General features: G+C 42.4%; 1 protein-coding gene across 2 annotated transcripts in view; it reads left to right on the top strand.

The window, feature by feature from the left end:
• jade2 (jade family PHD finger 2) overlaps positions 1 to 27,683 on the top strand; it is a 233,344-nt gene that overhangs the window by 9,419 nt on the left and 196,242 nt on the right. For both annotated transcript variants that reach the window (XM_082548884.1, XM_082548883.1), the window contains exon 2: positions 21,785 to 21,848. In XM_082548884.1, coding sequence (XP_082405010.1) covers positions 21,785 to 21,848 — 64 coding nt within the window. The remainder of the gene's footprint in view (positions 1 to 21,784; positions 21,849 to 27,683) is intronic.

Here is a 27,683-nt window from a genome sequence, read left to right as displayed (position 1 = left end):
CCTACCTACTTTGTCTACACTGCAATGCTGGGCAATTATTGAATTACGTGGGTGTGATTGTCTGATTTTGATTCTGATATGTTCATTTGTACAAGCCCATTTTGCTATTTTTGGTTGTAATCCTAAGGATGTAAACAAAGCAGTTTGTAACTCATTTACACATCTCCCTCCATGAGCCCTGTCCCATCTGGGAATGCCTGTACTTCCACATATGTGTCTTATAATTGCTTCTACGGCCGAATTTGATCGCACAGTCTTTCCTCGAGCTTGTCCATTTTGAAAATAGCTGTGATGGCAATGGCAAATGCACAAGGTTATCAATAATGAGAGTTGTACAAGCTGCCAAAAGAGCAGCAAAGCACAGCTTGCGTGGATGTGATGTCATTTTTGGGAGAGATTGCTTTCCCTTTGGTGTGTTTTAAGTGATGTGTATTTTTATATTTGATTAGGCAAGCACTGCTCTTCTTGGTTACCCTGCTTTCCCCGATGTAGTGCCACTGCACCCACCACAGTTTTCTTGTCATGAAGGTCAGCGGTCCCCAACCCCCAGGCCACGGCCCGGTACCGGTCCGTCAGTTGTTTGGTATCGGGCCACAAGAGTTGAAATTTATGGTTTTCAGGGTTTTTATCAATAACTCGGTTTCACTGGGTCTTTTCCCGTGTTGTAGTTTCGTATCTTATTTTGAAAGAAACATTTAAGCGTTACCATAGAGACCAGAGAGCATTAAGGAGCAGAGAGGAGGATGTTAATTTTAATGTTACTGGCTCATTTCAGGAGGACGCTGCTAATAAAGTTACACAATTACACAGTGAATTCGCGTTTTTTTAATTATATTTACAAACTACCGCAGCTTTTGTCTTGGTCGTATCGTTTATTTAGTTGTATTTATCTGCGTCAGCTTATATTGTCTGACATCTATTCAGCGTGCAATAGACATCAATTGTCAAAAGCTGATATATTGATCAAGTCGCCTGAGTCTATAAAATACTGAAGCTGCTTTTCTTATGGTTGCCAAAGTACATTCAACCAGTGGATTGGTACGTGTCAGTGGAGGAAAAAGGGAAAGGAAAAAATCCTAATAACAAAAAATAAAGTTACTAATAAAGCACCTAAATCGTAATCGTGAAATGGAAACAATATTCCTTTAGAAGCCTTTACAAACTGTCGTTTCTAGCATCGTTAACGTTCTTCATTTAAACCATGCTACTGCTGGCAGGGGGTCTTTGTCTTTTGCTTCTCTCTTATGTTACGCTTCACTTAGGGAAGCTTTGCTCCCCTGAGAGCAATACCAGAAAACTAATTCACTTTACGGAGACAACAGTCTTCTGTATTTGACATGAGTAGCAAGTTTCCTTCCATTCGGCGGATCCCCACGGAGCGTTCAGCGGGAGGGGGGGACCACAGGGGAGAGGGCTGATGGGAATGGTGATGGTGATATCAGCATCAGAGAGTGACTCATGACTGCTCTTAAGTGGCTCTGAGCCTAACAGTCAGTTAGATGTGAAGGGGTGGAGGTGTGTATTACCGAGTGAGGTCGTGAGCGCATGGAGTTTCCGGCTGAGATGTTGAGTACTGCTGTGTGCTGCGGTTTGTTTTCTTTTTCACTTCAGGTTTATTGGTGGTTTCTACCTTTGTGATGGAGCTCTCACTGTATCAGTGGGTTGCACTATACAGCAGCCTGTGTTTAAAAAATGTATTGAATAGCTGATCCACAACTTATTCCTTTTTTTGTTGAAATGCTGAAGGCTAGTTTCTTAGATATCCTAAACCCAGAATATACGTCTATCTCCAAGAGCTGAAAGTTAGCAGCACCATTTTAGCAGAGTTAAACCATAATATTGAAGCAGCTTTTAGATGTTGCCTTCACATGACCTTCTCACCACCATAAAACCCTGGAAAGGGTACAGACTGCACAAACACAAGGAGTCCAACTCAACTCCTAGAGCAGCAGTCCCCAACCTTTTTTGCGCCACGGACCGGTTTATGCCCGACAATATTTTCACGGACCGGCCTTTAAGGTGTCGCGGATAAATAAAACAAAATAAAACTAGTACCGGTACCGAAAAAAAGGAAATTTATTCATAACACACGTAAAAAGACCCAGGAAAACCGAGTAAACGATAAAAACAATAACAAAATAACGCTGAAAACCGATAAAAACCCTGAAAACCATACATTTCACACCTGAGCCTCAACTCTCACGGCCCGGTACCAAACGACTCACGGACCGGTACCGGTCCGAGGCCCGGGGGTTGGGGACCGCTGTCCTAGAGGATGGAGGAGGAAATTCTAGTTCCCTGTCACTGTCTATGCAGGATGCTTTTGGTCACATTATTGAGTTTGAGCCACCAAAGAAAGTGAAGCACGAGCCTGTGCACAGTCTGCGCGGACAGCTGTATTGATTACAGCAGAAGTTGTACGTATCTGTTCCTTCTGACGTGTGAGGATGGAGAAATGAAAAACTTGCTTTAAATACCTCATGTGTTGCCATGATGGTCTGCAGCCATGATAGCAGCTATTTGAGGCTTTGCTTACACATACACGCACAAGGCAGTACTTTAAGTTTAATGCTTGCCATTTGTAATATCCCAAAGTACTGGATGTTTTGAACTGACAGTGATACTAGTTAAAAAGTTAGTGCGTAAATGGCCTGTATTTGTATAGCGCTTTACTTAGTCCCTATGGCGCTTAGTCCCCTTAGTCCCCAAAGCGCTTTACACTACATTCAGTCATCCACCCATTCACACACGCATTCACACACTGGTGATGGCAACCTACATTGTAGCCACAGCTGCCCTGGGGCGCACTGACAGAGGCGAGGCTGCCGGACACTGGCGCCACCGGGCCCTCTGACCACCACCAGTAGGCAATAGGTGAGGTGTCTTGCCCAAGGACACAACGACCGAGACTGTCGGAGCCGGGGCTCGAACCGGCAACCTTCCAATTACAAGACGAACTGCCAACTCTTGAGCCACGATCACCCTAGACAAAGGGCTTGCATGAAGATTTGTTGAAATATTACTGAGATACACTCAATTGGCAAATTTCTAATTAGCCAATCACATGCTAGCAACAAAAATGACTTAAGCGATGGCATGGTTGTTGGTGCCAGAATTTGCTGGTCTTGGCATTTCAGAAACCGCTCATCTACTGTTACTTTCCCCATAACCGTCCCTAGGGTTTCCAGAGAATGGTCTGAAAAATAGAAAAAGTCCAGTGAGTCGCACCTCTCTGGGCGATGTTGATGCCAGAAGTCAGAGGGGAATAGCTAGATTGTTTGAAGGTGATAAGAAGGCAACGGTAACTCAGTAACTGCTCGTTACAACCAAGGCACACAGAAGAGATCGAACTTTGAAGCAGATGTGCCACAGCAGCAGGAGACCACACCAGGTGCCACTCCTGTAAGCTCAAAAGAGGAAAAGGAGGCTATAATTTACATTGGCTTACCAAAAGTAGACAAGAGAAGTCTGGAAAAAGGTTGCCTGGTCTGATGAGTGTTAATTTCTGCTGCAGCATTCAGATAGTAGGGCTAGAATTTAGTGTAACCACAGTGTAACCATGTTTTGATGGCTGCTTCCAGCTGGATACACACCATGTCACAAAGCTTAAATCATCTCAAACTTGAAAAGGACAAAGAGTTCACTGTACTCATACGGCCCCCACAGTCATGAGCTCTCAATCCAGTGGAGCACTTTTAGGATGTGGAGGAACAGGAACTTTTCATCATGGACCAGAATTTCTGAGGAATGTTTCCAGCACCTTGTTGAATCGGTGCCACGCAGAATAAACTACTACCAAAAACCGTAGGCGCACCATCCTTCCAGAATCATGAGTGCCTACACAAATTTTCGTGGCAGCTTTTCTCAGGACCAAAATTGAAATGTTCCCTCTGAATGTTTACTTGATAAATTAAATTTTTGATCAATCATCAATCATTTGCGACAAATTTACCGTATGCTCCAGAACAAAATCGCTGCATTACACATCCTTGATAGTCTAAACTAGAATAGCTTCCAGTTATATTTTTTCACACAGTGATGCCATCGAGTCCCCATGTTTGCCAAGATTATTAACATCTTAATGCCAGATAAATCACAGATGGGAGTGACACGTCCAAATAAACGAACTACACACAAAACTTGTTCTAACCCGTCGCACTTCATCTAAACAGAACACCAAAAAAAACTTCTTCCTCTTGAAGTGTCAGTGTTGAAAGCTGGATCGCAGCCTAATACACTTAGCACGAGAAACGCGCGTGTGTTTCGCTACCTTTCATGTTGCGATGTGTGAGTTAGTCGCCGCCTCCTTTCTTGCACACCTGTTAGCATGAACCTGATGAAGATGTTTGATGTGTGTGTGTGTGTTTTCTCTTCTCCCCCTTTTTTTTCATCGAGCACATACGTCTCTGTGTGCATGCACATACGTTTGATGTTGAGGTAAATACTTGATACCCAACATCACACACAAGTAGACACCCACTCTGACATTTCGATTCTTTCAGCTCATTCACAACAGTTGCCCTATTTCTCCATCTCTGTCTCTCTCCCTGGTCTCCCCGCCTCACTTTATGAATCTTTGTGATTCCTTTCTTTGGTGCTCTTACTCTCTGTACCTGTCAAACTCTCTTTTTCCTACCTTGTCTCCAGTGACTGTCCAAAAATAGCTGTGTGTGTGTGTGTGTGTGTGTGTGTGTGTGTGTGTGTGTGTGTGTGGGTGGATGAGAGACGGGTTGGGGAGAGTGAAAATAGACTTGGATGTGTGCGAGCGTAAGCTTCGCAGTCTTCCCTGCGTGCCCTCTAGCAGTTGTTGTCTTGCTTGTGCACGCAGCATTAGGTCTGCACAGGAACACACACTTCATTAATTGATTCCTGTCCATCGCATCTCATTTTTTCACCCCCCCCCCCCCCCCCCCCTCCCCACACACACACACACACCGCCATGAAGGAAAGGAAAGAGTCAGTATTGATGAGGTGATCAGTAAACTGGGTTTGAACAGAGGATTGAAAGTGAGAAAGCGTCAGGCAAAGAATGACTGAGCGAGAGGTGGAATTTACCAAAAAAATAAATAAAATTCAAGGACTTGAGGATACAGAGAGCAGCAGCGAAGGAGATTGGATACTGTGATGGAAAGAAATGATAAGGTTAGAGGTGGAAAAGTGAGTGATGGAAAGGAAGCGAGTAAAAGAAAAAAGAAGGAAGAGAAGAAAGTCGTAAGTGGGCGGGGGGGCGCAGCTCGGCGTCCTCCAGGTTTGGATGTTGCCAAAGGCTTTTAAGATTTTTTATTTTTTATTTTTTTAGGCTCTTTGTTCCCCAGGCAGGCAGGTCTTTACTCTGTTCAATCAAGCTACACACAACATTAGGATCATAGCGAAAGAGACACACAAATAAACACACACATTAAATGCACAAATACACAAATCTTCTCCCGCACGCACACGGAGCACTGCCTCAGAGAGATGGCTTGTTATGAAGCAATTTATATGCAAGGATTCTTTATCAAACCGACTGACCTCTGGCAAGTCGAGGAGTGCTGAGCACTGGCCAACTGTTTGTGTTTGTGTGTCTGTGTGTTCGTGTGCGCTGAATGACAGGAAGCTTTACTTCCCGGGTTTTGTTGTTGTTGGTGCTTGCGTCATTTCGGCGCGTGTACGTGCGTGCAGCTGCAGAGCACCTTTGCTCATTTGCACTGTTTAACTATTCATTTTTATATGCTTGTTTCTCTTTATGAATAATAAACCAGCATGTATCCCAGCCTCTCTTAGGTCGTGCATACGTGCCCAGATGTTCCAGCAGTCACTTAATGTGTTTTTATTGTTGATGGATCTGTTTTCTTCTGACAGCCAGACTGCATGCTCATCTCAAGAGAGGGCTGCACGTGTGTGTGTGTGTGTGTGCGCTCACTGGGCTTCTACAGCTACAGTCTCTTAATAATAGATCGCCATCATGGTAACCGTTGTTGTGCTGACCTTAAGTGCTGCACAGTGCTAAAACAGACACCGGCCACAGACTAGTGTTTTCCTGCTGAAGTAAGTGCACCGTCATCCACAGTCTGTCTCTCTCTGACTGGGGACAGACAGACAGCCAAGCAGAGGAGCGACATACTTGCAGACAGTTAAACAGATGGCAGGCAAATGGGTAGACGGGCAGAGAAGCAAAGAGTCAAGCAGTCAGACAGACAGAAAGACAGATGGCAAGCTTATAGGCAGACAGACGGATGGACAGGATGACAAATGGGATGCAGCCAATCATAGATCTGGAAGCTGGGGGACGGAGAAGAAAGACTCTTTTTTTTTTTTTTTAAGTCAGACTAGGCCAAATAAAAACTCGAATAATCTTTTACGATGCAAATGTGCGTTGAGCTGCACACGATCACACGTGGGTTAACTAGCCGTGATTAATCTCAGACCCTCAATCAATCGCTCAGTTGAGAGGAAGTGAAATGCTGTGGACTTAGAGTATTGATAAGGTATTTAAAGCAAAGCGAGCACATTTCCTTATTTCAACGCTCCTTAATGTATTTTCTGCTTTTCCCTGGTTTATTTCCTTGTTTTTAGAATTGTATTTTTTTAGTTTTAGTTTTATAGATGAAAGAATTCATTCAGTTATCAGAAAGAAATCACCCGTCAGCTGCTCTACAGGAAAAATCTTTGTTGTTATAGCATCCCTTGTTATTTTAAATGATGTGAAAGTTTTAGTCTTGCTTTTGTTTAGAGGAAACTTACTTCCAAAGGAAGTGACAAAACTGACGGAAAATTTGAAGCGTGGAAAGGTGGCACAGTCCCACTCACGGTGTGATTGACAGATCGGATTTGACTATCTGAGTGCAATACCTTTACACATTTACTCTTGCCCGAGGTGGGCCGTATGCTGCTGTCAAGATGTTCTAAAGCAAACAGTGCTTTTTTTATGACACCTTATTTCCCGTTTTCAGCTGTAGTAGCATCTGCTCACTTAATAACGGTGCTGATGAAGTTTTACTGGCTGCAGCGACACACAGTGATCCCTATAAAATGATCACAAGAGTGGACTGTGAAACTCTGCAGGATGCCATGCATGCTGTCAGTATTAGCTTTACTTTTGGGAACTTCTTTAAGTGTTAACATGGTTTTAGAATTAAGGTACTAAATAAAACTTGCAGCTTTGGGGCTTTGAATTTTCTCCTAAACGTTCTTAGGGATAAAGAGTTTAAAGCCTATCCTAGCATACACAGAATTAGGTCTGATTACTTTTAAATGTATCCTATTACTTTAGGATTTTATTCATGTGACTTTATGAGGTCTGCTGTGCTATTACTGGGTTCAACCCTCTTTTTTCTTGAGAACTGTGTTAATTGTTTGTGACTGGAAACATTTCTCAGAGATTTTGGTCCATATTAATATGACAGTAAACTTTTTTCATGCTTCTTCTATTGCCCAATTTTGGTGATCGTCTGAAAACTACAGCCTCAATTTCCTGTTCTTATCTGACACCAGTCCCATCTGGTGAGGTCTTCTGCTGCGTTCAGAGATGGTCTTCTGCATAACTTGGTTGTAACGAACAGTTATTTGAATTACTGTTGCCTGTATCAGCTCAAAGCAGTCTCGCCGCGCTCTTTCCGTGAGTTATGGTCAGAGGGCCCGGTGGCGCCAGTGTCCGGCAGCCTCGCCTCTGCCAGTGCGCCCCAGGGTGGCTGTGGCTACAATGTAGCTCGCCATCACCAGTGTGTGAATGTGTGTGGATGGGTGGATGACTGGATGTGTAAAGCGCTTTGGGGTCCTTAGGGACTAGTAAAGCGCTGTACAAATACAGACCATTTATCAGCTTTGGAGATCATAAGAGTTTCATGACTTCAAAAATCGGTGTTTCTTATAGTATTATTTGGAATGACGACTGTATTCACTGCCCAAACGTTGTAGCATATGTTTTAGGAAGGCATCAGACCTCCTTGCCTTAACGGGTTACCAATTTACATCATATATTTATCTGTGCCTTATTTTGTCTGGTGACTAAACCCTGGTCTTTTAATTCAAGAAATTTTAATTTGGTGTGTGAAAATTCCCAAGCTTTGTTTACTTTAGTTTTGCCATTTTAGATTCTCAGCGGCTTCTTGTGAGAAACGTCACAAACAAATTTAAACAAGTGAAGCGAACTCCCAAAAACACCTAAGGGACATTCGCTTTTTATGACTAACTGTGGTAATTTCACCAAGGAGTACTTTCTCCTTCATTTTGATGTGAGCTGACAGGCTGCACCTCCTTTGCTTGCTGCTTTCACAGTGCAGTTAGATTGGTGAGTGCATGCACTGGAGCATTTTTAATAAATGTGATTTAATTGTACAGACTCGATGGTACACCTTTCAAAGTGAATAAAGTTTCTGAAATCTTGCTTCTAACATGCACGAATGTGAATTCATCCTTCGTCTTTGAGGAGCATGCGTACTTGGTGTCTGTGCTGTAGCTCACTCTACTCTATATGAACTGCTAAAACCAGCTGAGTCATGAATTTCTTTCCCACCTGCTGTTCGCTGCCCGCGTACGGCCTTTTTCTCAAGCCTTATATGTTGCACATTTCAGAGGACAGTCCCCTTTAAACATTCAGTCAGACACAGTGCTCTCAGCAGTGTCATAGTCAGCCAATTAATTAGCTCCCCAGGCAACTTGGCTTTTCCCAGCATGCATTAGTCAACCTTCTCACTGTAAATGGTTTGGGCTGACAGAAAAACCATGAACAGAAAATGTGGCTTATACCAGCTAATACCTAAGGTGTCTTTCTAAGCCCGGTAAAACTCACCGACACGTGCGCGTGCACACATACGCGCAACATACGTGTGTGTGCGTATACATATTTGTATCCAGAGCATTACGCAGCAAAGCTCCACCTAGTTTTAATCTCAGCAGAAGTGTAATCAGCCAGAGTAACTGGGGAAAAAATAAGTCACACCAGTGGATTCTGCTAGAGTAATATGGACTAGATTGCACATGACAGCTAATCTGAATTAATCTGAGCTGAAGGAGACCGGACTGGTTTTTGAAGGCAGACTTTAAAGGCTGATAGTAACATCTTAACGTTAAGCAAAGGGATGATTACCACTGGATCAATCACACCATTCCTGCATATTAATTGGGACACGCGGTTTGATGTGGAAAAATTTTGGATGTTTTTTGTAGTTTTCCTGCGTATGGAACAATCAAGATGCAATTAAGGTGCAGACGCTCAGCCTTAATTCATTGAAGCTAAGTTAATTAACCAGTGAGGAATAACATCCATTTTTATACACACTACCCTATTTTCAGGGGCTTAAATATAATTGGAAAAATTTAACTGATTATTTTTAACACTTTGTTAAGACTGCCTGATGTCTGGAAACCACAGACATCACAATTTGTAATGCATTGCTAGGCCTTTATTGTAGCTGTCTTCATTTGTAGTTTGCTTTTCTGCCTTCAGTTTTGTTCTCTGGTTGTAAAATACATAGTTAATAAGGTTGAGATCATGTGATCAGCTCAGCCACTGAAGAAGATTCTGCTTCCTTACCTTTAAAAACTTCTGGGTTTACATTAACAGTATGTTTTGGGTAATTTTCCATCACTACTGTCACATGCCTGAAAGAATAGCTCTATATACCGCAGAGAGCTTCTGTCTGCTTCTGCTTTCTGTCACGCCATCAATAATTATAGTAACCCAATGTGACTGGAAGCCACACATCCATGCATCCCCGTGACACCGGTATGTTTTGCAGATACTGCGTTATGCATAGGCTTGTAGCCCATTCCAAGTTCCCACCATTCGGGTACAGGTTGATCTTAGTTTCTTCTGTCCACTCTGGTGATCATCAGTATGAGCCTTGTGTGCCTTATGATGGGCTTGGAGAATAATATACCTCCTTCCTGGAGCAAAACTGCTCATTTACGTCTGTAGTCCCGGGCAGATCACATAAAAATGTAAATCATTGAAAGGATCCTGCACTCATCTACCTTTGTGGGAGTCTGTGGACATCTATGGTTGGTCATGATGTCGAGCTCAGCGGCCACTGATTTGGTCATTCCTAATAATCCTGCATTTTGTCTGAGTTATTATTATTATTATTGTTGTTAATTAAGTTAATTATTTGCCTGTTTCACATGCATTTGGTCCTCCTGTGACTGGATGTTGTGGTTCCCAGAAACAGCTTCCAATAGCAAATACCACATTTGGAATTAACTCCAGACTTTTAACAAGCTTTATTTATGGGAAAAAATGAAGAAAAAAAAATCACATCTGGCTCATGAAACAGGGAATTGTCCAATTTCATTCAAGCCTTAAGTCCTCACTGTGTAATACAATAATTTTGGGCAACCCTTTGAATTACAGCCGAGAGTCTGCCCTTCAGTTGCGCTCTGATTGTTTCCTCTGATATCTGTTGTGGTGTAAAGAGGCAAAATGGTGAAAATTAGAGAAAAAGAGAAACCATAACTCTTTTGGCTCTTTTTTTGTTACATACTTGGGCCACAGGGCAGCGGATAGCATGTCAACACCTACAGTGTGTATGAGTGAGTATTTGAATGTGGTCTCCGTCTCTTTGCCTGTACGCTTGGTTTTTTTTTTGGTTACTGAATTTAACTAATTCTGAATTAGATGAAATGGAGACCAGGTTGTGATGCATTTTTTTTAAATGAACCAGATCAATAGGAAATGTGGTTTTGTTTAATGTACTTTAAAGTTCTTTTATGGTTTAAGTGTTTGTTCATACTTCTAATTTGTTGTCATTACACTCAGATTTCTGTTGTGCGAGGCTAACAGACTGCTGTTTGCCTCTGCAGCTCCTCTGTCTTCCTCTGAATTTTTTTTTAATAGTCTCCCGGTCGGTTTAACCTCCGAGCTCTGTGAACTCTCTGCTGTATTGATCTGGAATTCCCGATACCTCAGTCCTTCTCTCTGCTCTTTCCTAAACTTAATTCCTTCCTTTTCTTTAGACCTGTTTAGCCACACCAAATCACATCAGTTCGTGACATAGTTAAATATTTCATTCTGTTTGATGGTCTTCTCCTCTTTGTACAACAGGGTTTCATTGATTCTGACAGCTGGCTGCCTCCAGCTATTGTCCTGCTTCAACTCTGACGGAGTGCAGAGCTATTATAGTACGGGAACATAATGCAACACAAACCAACAGCATTGTGATGGAGTGAAACACATGAATGCAACAATGTGCTCTGATAGAGCACTATTTAAGTCATCTATAATTTTTGGGCTACAGAGTAATAGAAAGTACTTCCCAGTATTTTTCCCAGTGCTTCAGATTGTTTGGATTTTGGATTTTTGACTGTTGCTTTTTAATAAAGAATCTTAAATCCAAACATATCATAAAAGACTGTCTCACATTTATTTCTTAAAAATATAATATGTTTTTTAACAGATATGGAAAGTTGTTGGGTAATTGACTACTTGGCTCTATATTATCATGTATTACATTATATCTAAAATTATGCATTGATGCAGTATAATTCGGTACAATACATCCAAATGTGCTGCAGCTGTCGACTGATACGCATAGCACTGCATCATAAAACATGGGGCTGTTTGATGCACTCAAATAAAACAGTCTCATAGGACTGATAATAAATGACATCAGGCAACAAAGTCCTGTAATCTGCTTTTTGAAGGTTCCTGCAACATAATGCCTCGGCCTTTGCCGTTGTAAATATGATATGAGGATGTTTCTCTTTGCTGGGATTTCCCTCAGTGGCTGGCAGCCAAATATCACACTGTTCACTTAAAGCCAGCTGGCTTCTTTTTACGTTTCTTTTTAATTCCAATAGTTTTAATTAACAAGTTGATATTCACGTATGTTTTACGGCTACAGTAAGATGGCTCGATATTATGGCAGTTAGTTTGATCAGATTAGACATCATTACCTACGAAATAATCTAAAAATAATCTGCTCGCAACTTAATGTTCATCCTGCTCCTTATCTGGGATCACCCTCTAGAGCAGGGGTGCTCAATACGTCGATCGCGATCGACCAGTCGATCGCAAAGGTAGTATTGGTAGATCGCATGGCATTAAAAAAATAGATGCCAGCCTATCATCCATCCCGTCACTTGATTGATACAGGGAAGCCAGTCAGATGACATCAGATTTTTTCTGACGCTTAGGTCGCTGCGCATGCGCAAACAGCGGCGCGAAGTGTAGTAAAACTGACAAGCTAGTCAGCGAGTTAACTCCAATTTTTAGCTCTCGGTTTTTTCTCTTAAACCTGGCCGTCAGCAGCTACTGTCCGGACTATGCATCCCTGGCTGATTCAATTCAGTGCAAGTCATCAGAGTAAACTCAGGTAATGACAAAAAATTTACATAGTTAATTGTGTTGTGAAATATTGGATATTGCGGTTATGCATGTATATACATTGTAGATATAAAGAATCCTCAATATATTTATAAATAAGTATATGTTTTGGATTTTTGTAGTGGGTAGATCATTTTGACTTGGTCATTTTATAAGTAGCTCACATGCGGAAAAAGTGTGAGCACCCCTGCTCTAGAGGAAGCCCATTTCAGTAGCTTGTATCTGTGATCTTATTCTGTCACGAGTCACAGATCCCGACCATAGGTGAGGGAGGGATTGTGAATCGAGTGGCAAGTCAATAGCTTTGCTTTCACACTTGGCTCTCTCTTCACCAAAGTAGATTTGTATGTCATCCCCATCCCTGCCAATGCTGTGCCAATCTGCAGGCCACTCTCCTGCTCCTCTGCTCTCTTATTCCTGAACCTAACCCTGAGATAATGTTCTCCAGTTGGGGCAGCAGCTCATCCAGGAGTGGGCAATCCAACCTTTTCCAGCTGGGAACCATAATCTCAGACTTGGAGGCGCTAATTCTCAATCCTGCTTGGCTGTAGATCGTCCCAGTGTGATCAGGAGGTCAGTGTCTGATGAAACCAAAAGAACCACATCATCTGCAAAAAACAGAGGGTTGGTCTTGAAATTCTGTCCATTAATAGTTTGGTAAGTCCAGGTGGAGTCCTTCCACTGGGAACAGGCCCGACTGATATCAGATGTTTTACACTGATATATTGGCAAATAGCTAATGTTGAGCTCTACTTTCAGTGTGTTTGTACAGGGTCCTCATGTGTCAGGCAAAATAGATACAGATGAATACATTACGTTTATGTACGGTGAAAAAAATACATCTTAATTCGGAGAAAAGACTTGTGAGTATAAAAGTTTCAACCATTAGTTATAGGTGACCATGATGCGTAAGCATTAAATGTAGGATGCTTGTTTTTTCTGCTCCTAGAAATGTGAAAGTCACAGTGTCCTTTACAATCAAGTACTTCATTCAGAGGAGCTCACCAAAAAATAATATAAAAGATTTCATAAACTGCTTTCGTGGTTAGCTGCCGTTTTAGTCAGCACTATGGGTAAGCAGCAAAAGGAAAGTCAAAAGTCAAATTAAAAATAGATTCAATTATATAAAAAAGTGATTTAAACCATTCTGGCTCCAGAGATAAAAGCATGCCGTACCATCTGTTGTAGCCTTTTGGCAAGAAGGCAGACCATCACATACTCCCTCTTGTTTCTCTCCTTTTGTCTCTTTCTTTTTGGTTTTCGATTCAGGACGTAACCCAGTGCAGACCTGGTGTTTGCTTCGCTGCACTGATAGATATAAAGTTGTACATTTGCGAGTCGTTTCCCTCTCCTTTTCTCCCTCACCCACCCCGTCTCTCTGTAGAACACAAAATATCTCAATCTGCAGGCTAAGCTGGGATTCACCGAACTGATTGAAGACACGGTTGTGCATACTGCATGAGAGGAAGGAGGACGGAGAGACATACAGTAGAAAATAGGAAGTAAGGTCGGGCGACTGAGTGAAAGGAAAGGAAGGGTATCAGGTGCAGATATAGAAAAAGTGAGCCAGAGCTGGAGAGAAAAATTGAGAAAATGAACTTAGTGGCTGTTCTTGGCAGTTGTTGAGCCGTTGGTCTGCTTTCTGCCTTAGGTGATTCTGCTCCCCCCAAAAAAACAGGAGGGGAGGGGGATTTTTAAGGCGATACAGTGACATTTCCAATTACTGTCAAGTCTTTCACTTAAACGGGCCAGCAATTCCCCCTTTACGCATGCATTGAGAAATGCTGGGTTACCACAGGACAGGAGGTTAAAGAGACTGTCCGCTAAGCTTACAATCACAGCTTCAGCCCTCATGATAGCTTTATGTCTGGTTAACTAAAGATACCAGCAGCATCTTAAATAACAGGTGAGATTTTAATGGGCAAAATAGAACAATTAATCCTTTATTTTTTGTATTTTGAAAATGGTTGGTAGGTTAAATAACTTGAGCGGCCAAAATTTGCCAGATTGGCTGACAACGCTTTGTCGTTCTGGTCAGTTCAGTGAAAAAAATTGAAAAAGAAAGGGAAATGGTGCAGCCTTAAGAGGAAAACTCTTTATAATTCAGTCCAAAACATATGAGCGCCTGGCTACTGCTTAAATGTACTGCTTGCCTACCAGTTGCAGGACTAAAAAAACACCACAATTGGAACCAGAAGTGGGCTGTGATTAAGTAAAATGAACCCAGCTCTCCAACTGCTACTCTAACATTATACAGAAATCGCTTTGGACTGTCTTCACACAACGGGGAATAAGTTTCGGGATTTTGTACTTCACTAAGTAACAGCTTGTTAGCATTAACAGCAAACCAAATGAAATCCAAGTGTCAGAAGCTAGCTCACAGTGCCAGGGTGCAAACATTCCCTTCCTCTGTAAAGACAAGAGTCTGGTTGAATGGCTCTGTAATCAACCATCTGTTAAATGCAAAACCTCCTGTGCAATAATTGTCGCATTATTTACGCCTATGCTGTTTTGCAACCAGCAGCCGCTACCTTGAGGCCTTGGTCAACACAAAAGACAAGCTGAAAGAGTCGCTTTAGGTAATAGTTTTTTTCCCTACATCTTTATTTATTTTAAAACTAAACAAGCCGTTGACCTTTGCCATTCAAAATTTTAAAGTAAACTATATTAACGACTCTACAGCGTTCCGACTGTGTTGCATGCAGGTTTTTTTTCCTGGAAATATCTTTTTAACCTGTTATAGAAATATTAGAAGGTTTGCCATGACAAGATTTTGAGTTGTGACGGTACCAAAAGCACACTTTCTATGCATTACATCAAACACGGGTCGCGACTGTGAGCCAGGATAAGCAATCCCAGAATCCCTAATTTTAATATTTCCGGCTTTCTCTACAACCCCAATTCCAAAAAAAGGATACCGGTTAAATATGAATAAAAACAGAATGCAGTTATTTGCAAATCTCATAAACCCTTATTTTATTTACAGCGGAACAGAAGAAAAATGGCATGGCAACACATCTGAAAAAAGTTGGGACAAAGCCATGTTTACCACTGTGTAACATCGCCTGTTCTTTTAACAACAGCCTGTAGATGTGTGGGAGCTGAGGAGAGCAGCTGCTGGACTTTAGAGAGGAATGTCGTCCCATTCTAGTCTGATAGAGGATTCTAGCTGCTCAACAGTCCTCTGTCTTCTTTGTCTTTTTTTCTTTTCATATTATGATGTGTCAAATATTTTCAATTGGTGAGTCCAAGTCCAGCATTTGGACTCTTCTACTGTGAAGCCATGCTGTTCTAATAGATGTGTCATGCGGTGTGGTAGGACTCAGGCGCAGAGCAGAGTTCAGGGGAAAACAACGTTTATTTACACAGTCACCAGGTGCAGATATATACAGTGAGGGGAGCGGGGGTCCTGGGTCCGAAAGGGAAGTCCGGGATAGGAGTCACATACATGCTAGCTCTTCTTCTTTACAACGGTTCAAACAACAGGTTGGTCATGGGTCTGGGGAAACTGTGCACAGGAGAAAAGAGGGTTACACAGAGATCACAGCAGGTCCACAACGCTTAAGGATACCAGGCTAAGGTTTACTGACGTGTCCAGCACAATCATCCAGCGGTGAGGCTGTCTGCGTCCCGGCCTCAAGAGTCCAACCCATAATTAGAGTCTGACGAGATGCAGGTGTGTGCCAAAGGCGGGAGCTTTCAGTGAGCTCCGCCCTGGCGGGGAGGAGAGAGGAGAATGTACACAAAACACATGTGGCCTTGTGGAGCCGGCCGGGCAGACACGGGGACCATGACAAGATGAAGGATGCTGTTGATCGTATTGCTGAAATATGCAAAAAAGACATTATGGGAGCATATGTTGCTCTAACACCTGTATATATGTTTTAGTATTGATGGTGCATTTCCAAATGTGCCAGTTCAGTAGGCCGATACCGATACCATCAGAGGTTAAAGTTTTTGAGCTGAGTGCTAACAAAAGCCTGATAGTCCCGCTCCTCTTTAGCTGGGAAGATGCTGCGTCTGTGTTTTACAGAAAGAACTTCACTGTTCGTCTTCTTTAAACAACATTTTTCCACTTTTCCACAGTCCATTTTAAATGAGCCCGAGAGAAGACGGCGGTGTATCCAGACCGTGTTCACATGTTGGCTCTTCTTTGCATGATAGCGAAGTGAACTGTTTTTAGTGATTTCTGGCAGTTTTTCTGAGCTCATGTTGTGATTTCCACGACAGAATCACGTCTGTTTTTGATGCAGTGCCACCCGAGGACACAGACATTATTATTATCAGCCTTTTCTCCATATTTCCTGAATCTGTGCACGGCAGATGATGAGATATTCAAAGTCAGTTCTACTTCAGGGAACATTATTCGGAAATTGTTCCAGAACTGCAGGTTTTTTCTTTCTTTCTTTTTTTTTTCAGAGTGAGGGACTGCTGCTCATCTTTACTTCAGAGAAGCTCTCCCTCTCTAAGATGCTCTTTTTATACCCAATCATGCTGTAAATTAATCCAGTTAGTTTCTTTTCAGTGCACTGGTAGAGCTGTAGTATGAGATGTCCTTGTAGACATTTTAAAATGCCAGGACATTTTGCATACCTTGATTGATGCTCTTTAAACTCTCGTGGGATCCAGTGAATAATCCTTTTGTGTCTCTCGACTGCAAAAGGTTTCCTGACGTACGCTCTGCACCTTCTTCTTGGTGTGTTTTCATTCAGTTTGGGTTTACCACCTCGTTCTTGTCATCACCACCTCCTGCTGTTGATCTTTGGTCAGGCTGTTGAGCGACATCACTGTGTGTGTTATTAGGCAGCTGGAAAAGGAGATGCTAATGCGCACACGCTGTGGTTTGCTCAACTCGCACAGAAAAATAAATAAATAGAATAAAAACCAGCGTTTTACAAGAGAGACACCTGGTTGTTTTTAGTGCTCAGTAAATTGACCGGCCGGCTCAAACCGCAAACCAGGTCGTCTGAAGCTCAAGCTCTGAATCTTTGTGCTTATTCGAGCCCGTGCCTCAAAATGTCTCTGTTGCAGTTGCTTTAAAACACTCCCAAAATGACTCATTTAGCAGGTTGGTGTAAAACATAGACCCTCAAACTTATTTTATGTCTTATTTTCTCAGCGTTGACATTTTCCTTTAAGCGGTCAGGAGAGAAATGACTGAGCTGCACATGGAAAGAAAGAAAAAAACCAAAACGCATTGGTAGCCCGAGCGTGGTTTAAGTGGGTCGTCTGCGAGTTTAATAGGCGAGGGGAAACCCTGAGATGGATCCAAGCGTGCAGACTCGAAGTCAGACAGTCGTAGCCGGAGGAAGTCGGTGATGTACTTAACAACTCCCCTCAAAGGCAGGAAGACGAGGTAAAGCTAGACAGATGGGAAGAGGTGGAAAGACGGCGAGAGAGAGAAAGGCAACAGAGGTTGAGGAAGTCAATAATGTACTTAACCTTACTCCACAGACTCCGTGTCCCTGTTATTGTAAGGCAAGTAAAGACGGGAAGGGGGGAGGAAGAGGGGAAGAGTGAAATGGCAGGACTCTGGAGTGGAAATGGTCACAGGCAGCAAAGAAGCGCGGCGTTTTTTTGTTTTTTTTGTTTTCGTCAGCATAAATGTCAGAGTACTTAAGTGTGTGCAGGACAGGCGGGGAGGCCAGGCTACAGGAAGAGCCCCATTTAAGAGGGAATAGCCCAGTTTTACTGGCACATAAATCTCTCCTCCCCACTCTGAAGGTTGTAAGACAGCTCCTCTTTTAGGCTTCCTCCTTCAGTTTGGAAATACGCTAAAACCCCTTTTTTCTGGACTTTATCTTTTCCTTTTTCTTTAGCTCAGTCTCTGTCTCCTTCAGACTCTCTTGACCTATACCCTCTTTTTTCCCCTTTGACCCTCAAGCTAACAGCAGGCAATAGATTAACAACATTTTATTGGGCTGTTTGTCCCCACCCCCTTTTTCTCTTCACTATTCTTTCTATTCGATTCTAGCCAGAGATGGATTTTAAATTAAACTCAGTTTGTGAAAGTAAGCTTTATTTTTAGTCTCTCATTATAGTATACCATCGTTAACATTTATGTGTCTGACTTTGCATTTATTTGTGTGCTGATCTGACAGCATTTTGACTTTCATGCCTGTGGGTTCCTTCTGATCTTTGCCCACATTTTACAATTAAGAAATGCTCAAATTCAGGGTGGCAAAAGATGCCGAAGCTTAAGTGATTTTTGACACGACACAGACTGTCAATCTCTTTGCTTGAGTGAAGAATGCAATTTCCTCTAGAGCGTTCACAAATATTATAAACACATAGTTTATTTCATTACGAAAAGAGGGTCTCCAGATATTTTTAAATGGAGTGTTTATTGAACCTTTTGACTAAAATAAAAAAAGTAATTTGTTGAATATGTTATTTTTTAATTTGTTTTCAATCTTTTTTTTGCATAAAATGTGCCATTTATTTAGCTCCTTTTACATCTCATGGTGTAGAAGTCGCAAAACCTCATGTATCAAATATACATTTGGCTTCAAAGGGATACGTTTATTTACAAAGTTGCTTAACGGCTTTTGGGGAAACTTTTGTTGGCTAATCAAAACCAATTTTTGGCTAAATATTTGAAATCGACAAAAAAGTTATTTAACAGTATTTTGAATTTGAATTGAAATAAATATTTCAATTTCAATATTAGAATCATTAATAAAGCCTGAGGGGGCTTTATTATGTATGTATATTACAGCAAGGCAGATGCTTGCTGTAATATACATAAGAAGCTAAATTACATAATTGGAAGGCTACTGTGGATATGGGTACCCGGTGGCTTTTAAATTTGCACTGCATGTATCTGTTCTAATTAAAAAATAAAACCAGCTTGAAATGGTTACATCTGAAATTAACGGTTGTTAGATAATAAAGTTGAGTATCTCCCTGATACACTAAATGCATCTGCTGTGTTATGTACAGTAAGCTGATCTCTTGGCAGGGGCCCATTCATGTTGAGCGATATCCTTTATGACTCAAGTGTTTTGCAGTCTTTTTGCGGAGGAGGCAAACTTTCTGTATTCTTGGTTCTCATAAGATGAAGGAGTCCTTTGGAGTTTTCTCGCTTATATCGAGTGTTTGCAGTCTTTTACGTCATATAAGCACATCGAAGGCGTTTCCGATCTTCAAAAAACAACACAAAGCGGAGAATTTCTATAGAAATATGCTTTTACTTCCAGTCTGTTTACGTTACCTTGCTCCCTTTAGTTTCTGTTTGTTGGTCTTTTAGACCTAAAGACCACCGCATGATTTTTTTGTTAACCTCCCGCCGCTACTTGTTGAGCGGTAGTGAAGCTGTGAAAATTAGAAACACTTTCATTGTACAAGTTGTTCCTTAGTATTGCAAACATGTTTCGAAAGCTTTACTTTGAAGGCAGATGTTTCTGTCGCACTTTTCACATTTTGATTACTGTTGATGACTGTTTGCAGGCAAATCACTGCCTCATATACAAACATCTGCAAAGCAGTAGCGAGGAGGTTTCGGTAGAGCACCGTATACCTCTTTGTCAACTCTTCTTCTTTTTCCTTCAACTTCATCTTCATCTTCTTCTGATTCCCCCCTGGCATCCTCTTCTGTCTCAACCACCCTCTGCACATCCTTCTTCACTATATCCGTGAACCTCTGCTGTGAACTTCCTTTTTTCCTCCCGCCTGACAACTCAAAATTTAATATCCTTTGTTGAATATATCCACTACACCTCCTCTGTGCACATCCAAGCCATCTCAGCCTTGCCTCACCAGCGTTGTCTCCAAATGGTTCAACCTGAGCTGTCCCTCTCACGTACTCTGATGCTCATCCTGGTCTTTTAAACTCGTAAGCATTTTGTAGACCTTCCCTTTAACTCTTGCTGTCAAACATCCCCCCCCCCCCCACTACACTCGTGTCCACCCTCACCAACCTGCCTGCGCTCTCTTCTTTACCTCCCAGGGAATCTTCATCATTACACCTCCCTCTATTTCGCACACATGTATTCTGTCTTGTTTCTACTGACTTTCACTCCTTTTTTTCTCCAGAGCGTGCCTCCACCTCTCTACATTCTCTTTTACCTGCTTCCTGCTCTCCCTGCAGGCCTTTCATTGTAACCCCACAATCAGTCTGTGAAGGTTCTCAGTCATCCAGGTCATCGTAGTCAAAGGAGCTTGGAAAGAAAAGCGTCTGGACTTCTTTAAGTTGCTTGAAGACGTTTCACCTCTCATCCGAGAAGCTTCTTCAGTTCTAAGGTCAAATGGTGGAGAGTCCCAGATATAAACCTAGTGGGAGAGACCCCCACAGAGGGACAAAAGGACCCCCTGATGATCCTCTAATCACCTGAGCCAAGGTGTGAAACTGGGCGTGGGTCCCAATCAGCCAGAGTTTCGGGTGTGTTCATTGTGAAACCTGGCCCCACCTTATCATGCGACTCTCCACCATTTGACCTTAGAACTGAAGAAGCTTCTCGGATGAGAGGTGAAACGTCTTCAAGCAACTTAAAGAAGTCCAGACGCTTTTCTTTCCAAGCTCCTTTAACCCCACAATCAGTAAAACTGAAAATGTGCAGGAATCGCCACTGAGTTGCTTTGCTCTTGTGCGCCTTTGCGTCTCTTAGTACAGAAGGCTCCCAGTGGATTTGAAGGAAATTGAAAAATGTTGCAGGACAAAGCGAAAGGTGGTCAAAAATCTCATAATCTTCTATGCCTTTACAGCTTGCTTCCCCACTTCTTTAAAAAAACATCACTGAGTGAAAGCAGGTTTTAATCCCATCACTAAAACACTGCTGTGACTTTGCAGTAGAACAAATTCCTTCTGGATCAAACTGAATAGCGGCCCAAAGCTCAATTTTAGTTTTCAGTGCTTATCTTAGAATTAGAAAGATAAGGTGACAAATGAACATAATGCTGTTATTAGAAAGAGATGTCCAGATGATAGAGGTTGCTTTTTAGTGCGCTTTATCACAAAGAAACACAGCTGCTTAGAGCTTTAGAAAGCGTCCTAGATTTTATCTGGATGAGAGAAGCCTGTGTTTTTTTGTTTTTTTTTTGCTCTCACTTGATTTGGTTTCACTCCATTATAATGAAGAAAGGAGTACCTTCAGTATTGAAACAGATGCATAAGAAAGGGTCTTGTGCCAAAGCTGGCAGTGAATACAAGGCTAATAAAAGGATGGATTCATTGTCGACTAGTACAAGGATTCCCTCTGTATGTGTGGTGGTGGTGGTTGTGGGGTGGTGGGAGGAAAAATGGAACAACTGTATCCCAGGGAGTCCAAAGTGCTAATGTGTAACGGTGATCAAGTCAGTTTATTCTGGCAGGCTGCCTGCTGGAGGCTCTGACAGATTGGTGCCATCAGCACATTATTTCATTAACACTTGTGTTTTCATGGTGAACATCTTCTCACTCGTCATTTTTCTCTCTCTCTCTTGCCCCCCTCCCTCCCTCCCTCCCTGCCCGCCTGCCTGCCTGCCTGCCTGCCACCCCCCTAACAGATGGAGAGCGAAAAGAAGAGGAGAAAATACTCCACGAGCAGCAACGACTCTGACACCACTGACAGTAAGTTGGGATTCAGGGAAAGGGTATCTGTGTGTGTGTGTGTGTGTGTGTGTGACGATGGAATCCTGAAAGTGTGAGAAAAGCGAGTTCCTCTGCTGCTTTTATACGGTGAGCTGCCTGGTCTTCGTCAATTCCCAATTCTCGTATTCACTCTCCATATAGACTTTCCTCCTGTCTCATGGTTGTCCTCCCTCTGCTCATTAAGACTTGCCATTTTAAAACCGAGCTACACTGGAAACATGAGCGCGATTTAACCAGTTAGCATAACAGAAATCACCGGTGGGAATAAGAACTTAAGGTTTGAAGAATAAAGTCTTTATTTTTAGAATAAGTGCGAATTTGTCGGAAAATGTCGTTCTTTGAGAGAGATGTTGCTACGAAAACAGATTGTGGTGCATCATTACTGGACGAGCAGATTGCAAAATTTGAGGCATTTTGAAACGGAGCCTGCAAATACAGGTGGTTTACTTGGGCAATACCACAAGGAAAGCCATCTTTTTCAGTTTATGCAACACAAAACAGCCATCTGTGTAGTAAGTACGACTTGGGGGTCTCGGAGGCTCGTCTTGTCCCTTTTAACAGAAAAACCTTCTTGTAGGTGTTTTGTATAATTGCATGTTGATCCAGTGGTTATCACCGTTCCCTCACACTGGTTTAAATCCTTCAGTCGGCTAGGACCCCTCTGCGTGGGGCATGTTGTCCGTGTGCTTGCGTGGATTCTCTCTGGGTATTCTCCCAAAGTCCAAAGCCTTGTGTTTTAGCTTAACTGGAGATTGCTTTGACCGTATGACTTGTTATCTGTCTCTCTGGCTGGGCCATAAAGGGGCACTGGATTACCCCTCCAGGGTGTATCTGACCTTTCGCCTCATGACAGCTAGGATAGTCTCCAGCCCCCACGACCTTGAATCGGATAAGAAGTTAGGAAGATAGATGGATGTCCCCCTGCGTGTGACATTTTAACCATTCTTCCCATGCAAAGTTCCATTATTTGCAAAACCTTGAGGGTTTTCTTGCACGTATCATCAGTTTCAGGTCCACCCACAACATTTCAGTGGAGCTAAGATCTGTACTTGACTGTATATTGTACAGTCCCTTGTGTCTTTTCTAATTTCTCTAACTGGTACAAAGGTCTGTGTATTTAAGTCTTGTAATACTTTGTTAAAGTAAAGAGAAGATGTGCAGATCCAGATAAACCCTGATCTCTCCGGGGAAATCAAGTTGATTCTGTTTATTACGATACGAATTATTAAAAACAAAGTTGGAAGTTGCGTTTGAGTGCAGTTGAACTTGATGAACTATGTCAGTAAACACACCACAAACTGCAACCACGCTCTTTTTTTTTTTCTTTTCAGAAGCTGCATTATCGCGTCAATTCTCACGCCTTCGCCAACCTCTGCTGAGGTTGGCATCTCTTTATCACCACCGAAAAAGTAGATTCAGCTCACAATGTTTTGGCGTGCATCAGGTTTGGTTCTTTATTAATATCTGGACTTAGATATCTCAGACAAAGCCGTCTTTTGCTTGCAGGGCATGTCTGGATGTCAGTTCTGGATGTGTTTGAGCTCCCCACTTTACTAAATAAGGTGCTTAATACACGCAGACTCAAAGTCAATAAAGCGGACATGTCACATTTGCATTTTGCAGTTATGTCTGGCCTTGTGTGCTTTACATTTAATGTTGAGCACATAGTTAATTAGCTGAGTGACAAATTGATATTATAGGGTGGGATGCATGGTTTGACAGAGTGGCAGATATGTTTTCCTCCCAGAGTTAATGACACAAACTCAAACAACTTCTAAGACGAGCAGACAGGCAATCCTCTAAGACGAGAGGATAGGAACATCTGGCCAGACTACCGCATGTTTGACACTGGCAGCTTCTGTAGAGAAATGAATCTTTTAACAGTCTTCGAATGAAATACGTTGTTATACAAGCACAAATGGCCACAACAGCTGATGACTGTCTTTAAAATACGAGGGTTTATTCACTGAAGACAGCCAGCGATTTCAATTTCATTTTAAATGTCATTCTTCTCGGCTTTTGTCAGTTCAGTGTGACTAATTCTTGGCATTTTCGCGGCACGCATTTTTGCAGTAAGCAAATATATTTGTTTGGCTATTCCCTTGGCAATATTAGAGAACAGATCAAAATTAGACACATCAGAAAGCGAGCTGTACAATTAAAAAAAACACAACAGAACCTGGCATTTGTTTTGGTGTCGCTAAACCCGGCTGCGCTAATGAGGTTTTCAGATATTATTTTAATGCTTGTCTAAATGAGTATAAATAAAAGAGTTATCCTTTCACAGCGTGGTGCCTTGAAAACTATAATTATAAAAGTATTCTCACCCATCTTGTGGTACATTTGTGTGTACGCCAGAGCAAAATATTTTCATTTGTGACAATCTTTTTCTGGAATTAAATCCAGTTTGGTATTTCAGCTTAATATAAATGGAACTGTAGTGATAGAAGAGATTAGATAAAGAGAAGCACTGACATTACTCTAGAAGCTTAAGCAGGGATCTGATCAGGAAGAATTGTCAGTACTTTTAATACCTTCTCATTGAGCTCCAGTGTGCTGAGAAATCTTGGACTGTGGAATTCATGCAAATGTTCTTTCACACATACCGCCAATTTAAATACTGCCGCTGACCAAACATTGCAGTGGAACTCCTCGATGACAGGGGCCTTCGCCACAGTAAGACAGCGGGCGTCAGGAATGTCTTGAGGAACACAACAAAGAGCCTGGTTGCAGCCTTTAAATTCCAAATTCTGAACATCTGCCAGATGCACCGGAACAGGCCCGATCCCTGGATGCCCCACCCACAACCCACAGGACCCAAAGAAACTGCTGCCAACTTCACAGCGGTAGACGCCACAGGACACCCAAGATGTGTTATGCCCATGCATCGAGGCGTCCAGGATGTTTTGGCAGCACGAGGCGTAGCCGTACACAATATTAGACAGGTAGTATAGTCGTGGCTGATCAGTGGGGATCTGCAGCCGGATTAAATCTGGGAAATGTAGTCATTCAAACTGTTTACACTACAGGCTAAAATGACCTCTGAAGGGCTTAACTGTTGTGTGGTCACAGCCCCGCGTGTATAATGCATTTTACAACAGGTTTAACAGGCTGTTTTGCAGACGTGACCGAGCCACCCCGCGTTGGAGGCCATGCACTTTGCTTTATAATCAGCCTTTAGCTGTTAGCTTCCCCTGCTCACTGCAGTGTGGGCTCCAGCTGCATCTGCTCACTGGAGGTTATCAGGTTTCTAATTGAAGGATGCCCATGATAATTTTGGCTGCTGTGCATCCAGCGTGGCTTTTAATTAACACGCGGCCACGATGGTAACTTCCAACTGCGCCGCGGCCTGTTTTGGTTATCTGGCCACAGTGATTGAGCTCTGCAGCTGCACTATGTTGGGCACGTGTAGATGTAACCTGCCTGGACACACACATTCTTGAGGAGTGCAGATTCATGAGTAAATGTAAAAAATCCTTAACAGATTAGTGTGCAGTCTGTTTTTATACCCTCGACGCTTACACGCATGGAACACAGTACTAAACAGAGAATGGTGGACAAGAAAATCAGCGGTGTCTGAGTGAGGTGTCATTCATCATCGGACTTCTGGAAGCTGTTTGGCTTTTTTGATGCTTGCGGTGGAGGCTGCTGCTGTGTAGGTGTCAAACGATGTTGCGACTGAGATGTATGATTAAAAAACTAATAACAGATTCTTGGCCGTTCTAGGATCTAACTGCCCAGTTTAACTTTGAAGAATGAAGGCTGGTTCTGTCTGACACAGATACTGTATATACATACAGCACCACACACTGTGTCCTATATCAGCCTGTAAGGTAAGCACACTGTGAATCTACGCCAGCGGTCCCCAACCCCTGCCGTTTGGTACCGGGCCGTGAGAGTTGAGGCTCGGGTGTAAAATTTATGGTTTTCAGGGTTTTTATTGTAATTTTTTAAATTGTTTTTATTGTTAACTCAGTTTCCCCAGGTATTTTCCCTTGTGTTATGAATAAATCTCCTCTTTTTTTGGTATCGGTACTGGTGTTATTTTGTTGTATTTATCCGCAACACCTTAAAGGCCAGTCCGTGGAAATATTGTCGGACATAAACCGGTCCGTAGTGCAAAAAAGGTTGGGGACTCCTGGCCTACACCTTAGAAAAGAAACAGAAGGATTCATATTTGAAGGTGCAGTCAAGAAGTTCTGGCAGTCACTCTAGCTCGTTTGTCCAGCAAGCACCCAAATACCTTATTGCTGAAATCCAAAGGGCCCGACTGTCCCTTTACTACCTACCCTGGTCTTTCCCCCTCTTTCTTGTCTATTCCTTAAGCAAAACAAATAAAGCCGGAAAGGCCAAAAATAAAGACGTTCTGGGACTGCGTTATGTCTAAATCAAGTTTGTATGAGCTGATTTTGAATATTGTGTTGACATTCCCTTGAAGCGCTCTGTATCTTGCATCTCTGGACCACTTTCAGTGCAACTTCTGTTTGCACTTTTTCCTCTGAGATGCCCTCACTCCAACCGGTCACGGCCGATGCCCCTCCCTGCCTGAGGTTGGTTCTGCTGAAGGTTTCTTCCTGTTAAAAAAGGGTTTTTTCCTTCCCACTGTCGCCAAAGTGCTTGTTTGGGGGAGGTCATATAATTATTGGGGTTTTCTCTGTTTTCTTTGTATTATTGTAGTGTGTCAATCTGTAAGTAGAGCGGACCGTTAAAGAGGAAAAGATCACACACAAATATGTCTGTGTGTGTGCTGTAATGACTGACAATGTAGGCAAACTGTGTATGGTGAAAAAATGTAGGAACATTGATGTGTTAGTGGCTTCCAATACAGTATGTCTTTTTGTGTGTGTGTGTGTGTGTGTGTGTGTAGTGTTGGTGATTTTTGAAGAGAGGCTCTCAGCGCAGTTTGCTCCTCAGACGTCATGAGCAACATTAGCGGGGTGGCAGCACTGCTGTTGTGGAAAGGGAAATATGTTGAGTGGGAGGCAGCGCACGCATGCACACTCGCATAAAGTCACGGTCGCAGATGTTAAATCGCAGAATGTTGTGTCGATTTTATGTTTTATCCATTATGCGTGTGATATAATTTAATTGCAGATTCGATCCAATTTTTAGTGAGTTTCTTATGGTCACACGAGAAAAGTGTCGCAGGAGGATTTGGGGTTTATTTATTTTAAATTTAGGAAACAGCATAAGGGGCATCTTTTCCTCAATCGGTTTGGCCTCCATTCACAAACATGTACAGGCACACTTGGAAAGAGGTGTGCGCACACACACACAGCTGTTGATTGAAGCGGTGGGTGGGATATTGGCTCCGGTGTCTGGTTAATTGCAATTAGGTTGTGTATTAATAAGGTTGTAAAGGACCACAGTGGACTAACCGCTTAACAAGATGCTATTTATGCGGCCATTACTTATTAAAGCTTTTAATAGATCATCATCAGTCTGCTTCAATTAAAGGTCTGACTCATAGTGGTAGTGCTGCCACGGGCGTTCAAAGTCACAAAGAAGGTTTTTGTTTGGCTGCTTTCTTTAAATGCTTCTCTGCTGCGTTTGAATCACCTCCACTGGTGTGAATTACAAAAGTATTGAACCCCATCGCATGCTCATTTTAAGAACCTTTGATGAGCAGCTTCTTGCTCTCTAATAAGTAACCGATTCCCCGCCTGTTGGTGCTGGCTAACAGTGTTTAAAGAAACAACAAAAAAGTATTATCGTTTTATTGTAAACCCTCTCTGCAAAACAAATTTCTCCATAAAATTTCTTTGGCGTGAATTTCAGCACACGCTGTGCGCTCGAAGTCCAATCTACAGCCAG

This window comes from Aulonocara stuartgranti (genome assembly GCF_965226115.1).
Source record: "Aulonocara stuartgranti genome assembly, chromosome: 10".
Lineage (NCBI taxonomy): Eukaryota > Metazoa > Chordata > Actinopteri > Cichliformes > Cichlidae > Aulonocara > Aulonocara stuartgranti.
Note: the sequence above shows the minus strand (reverse complement) of the source record. Positions and strands in the feature narration are given on the sequence as shown.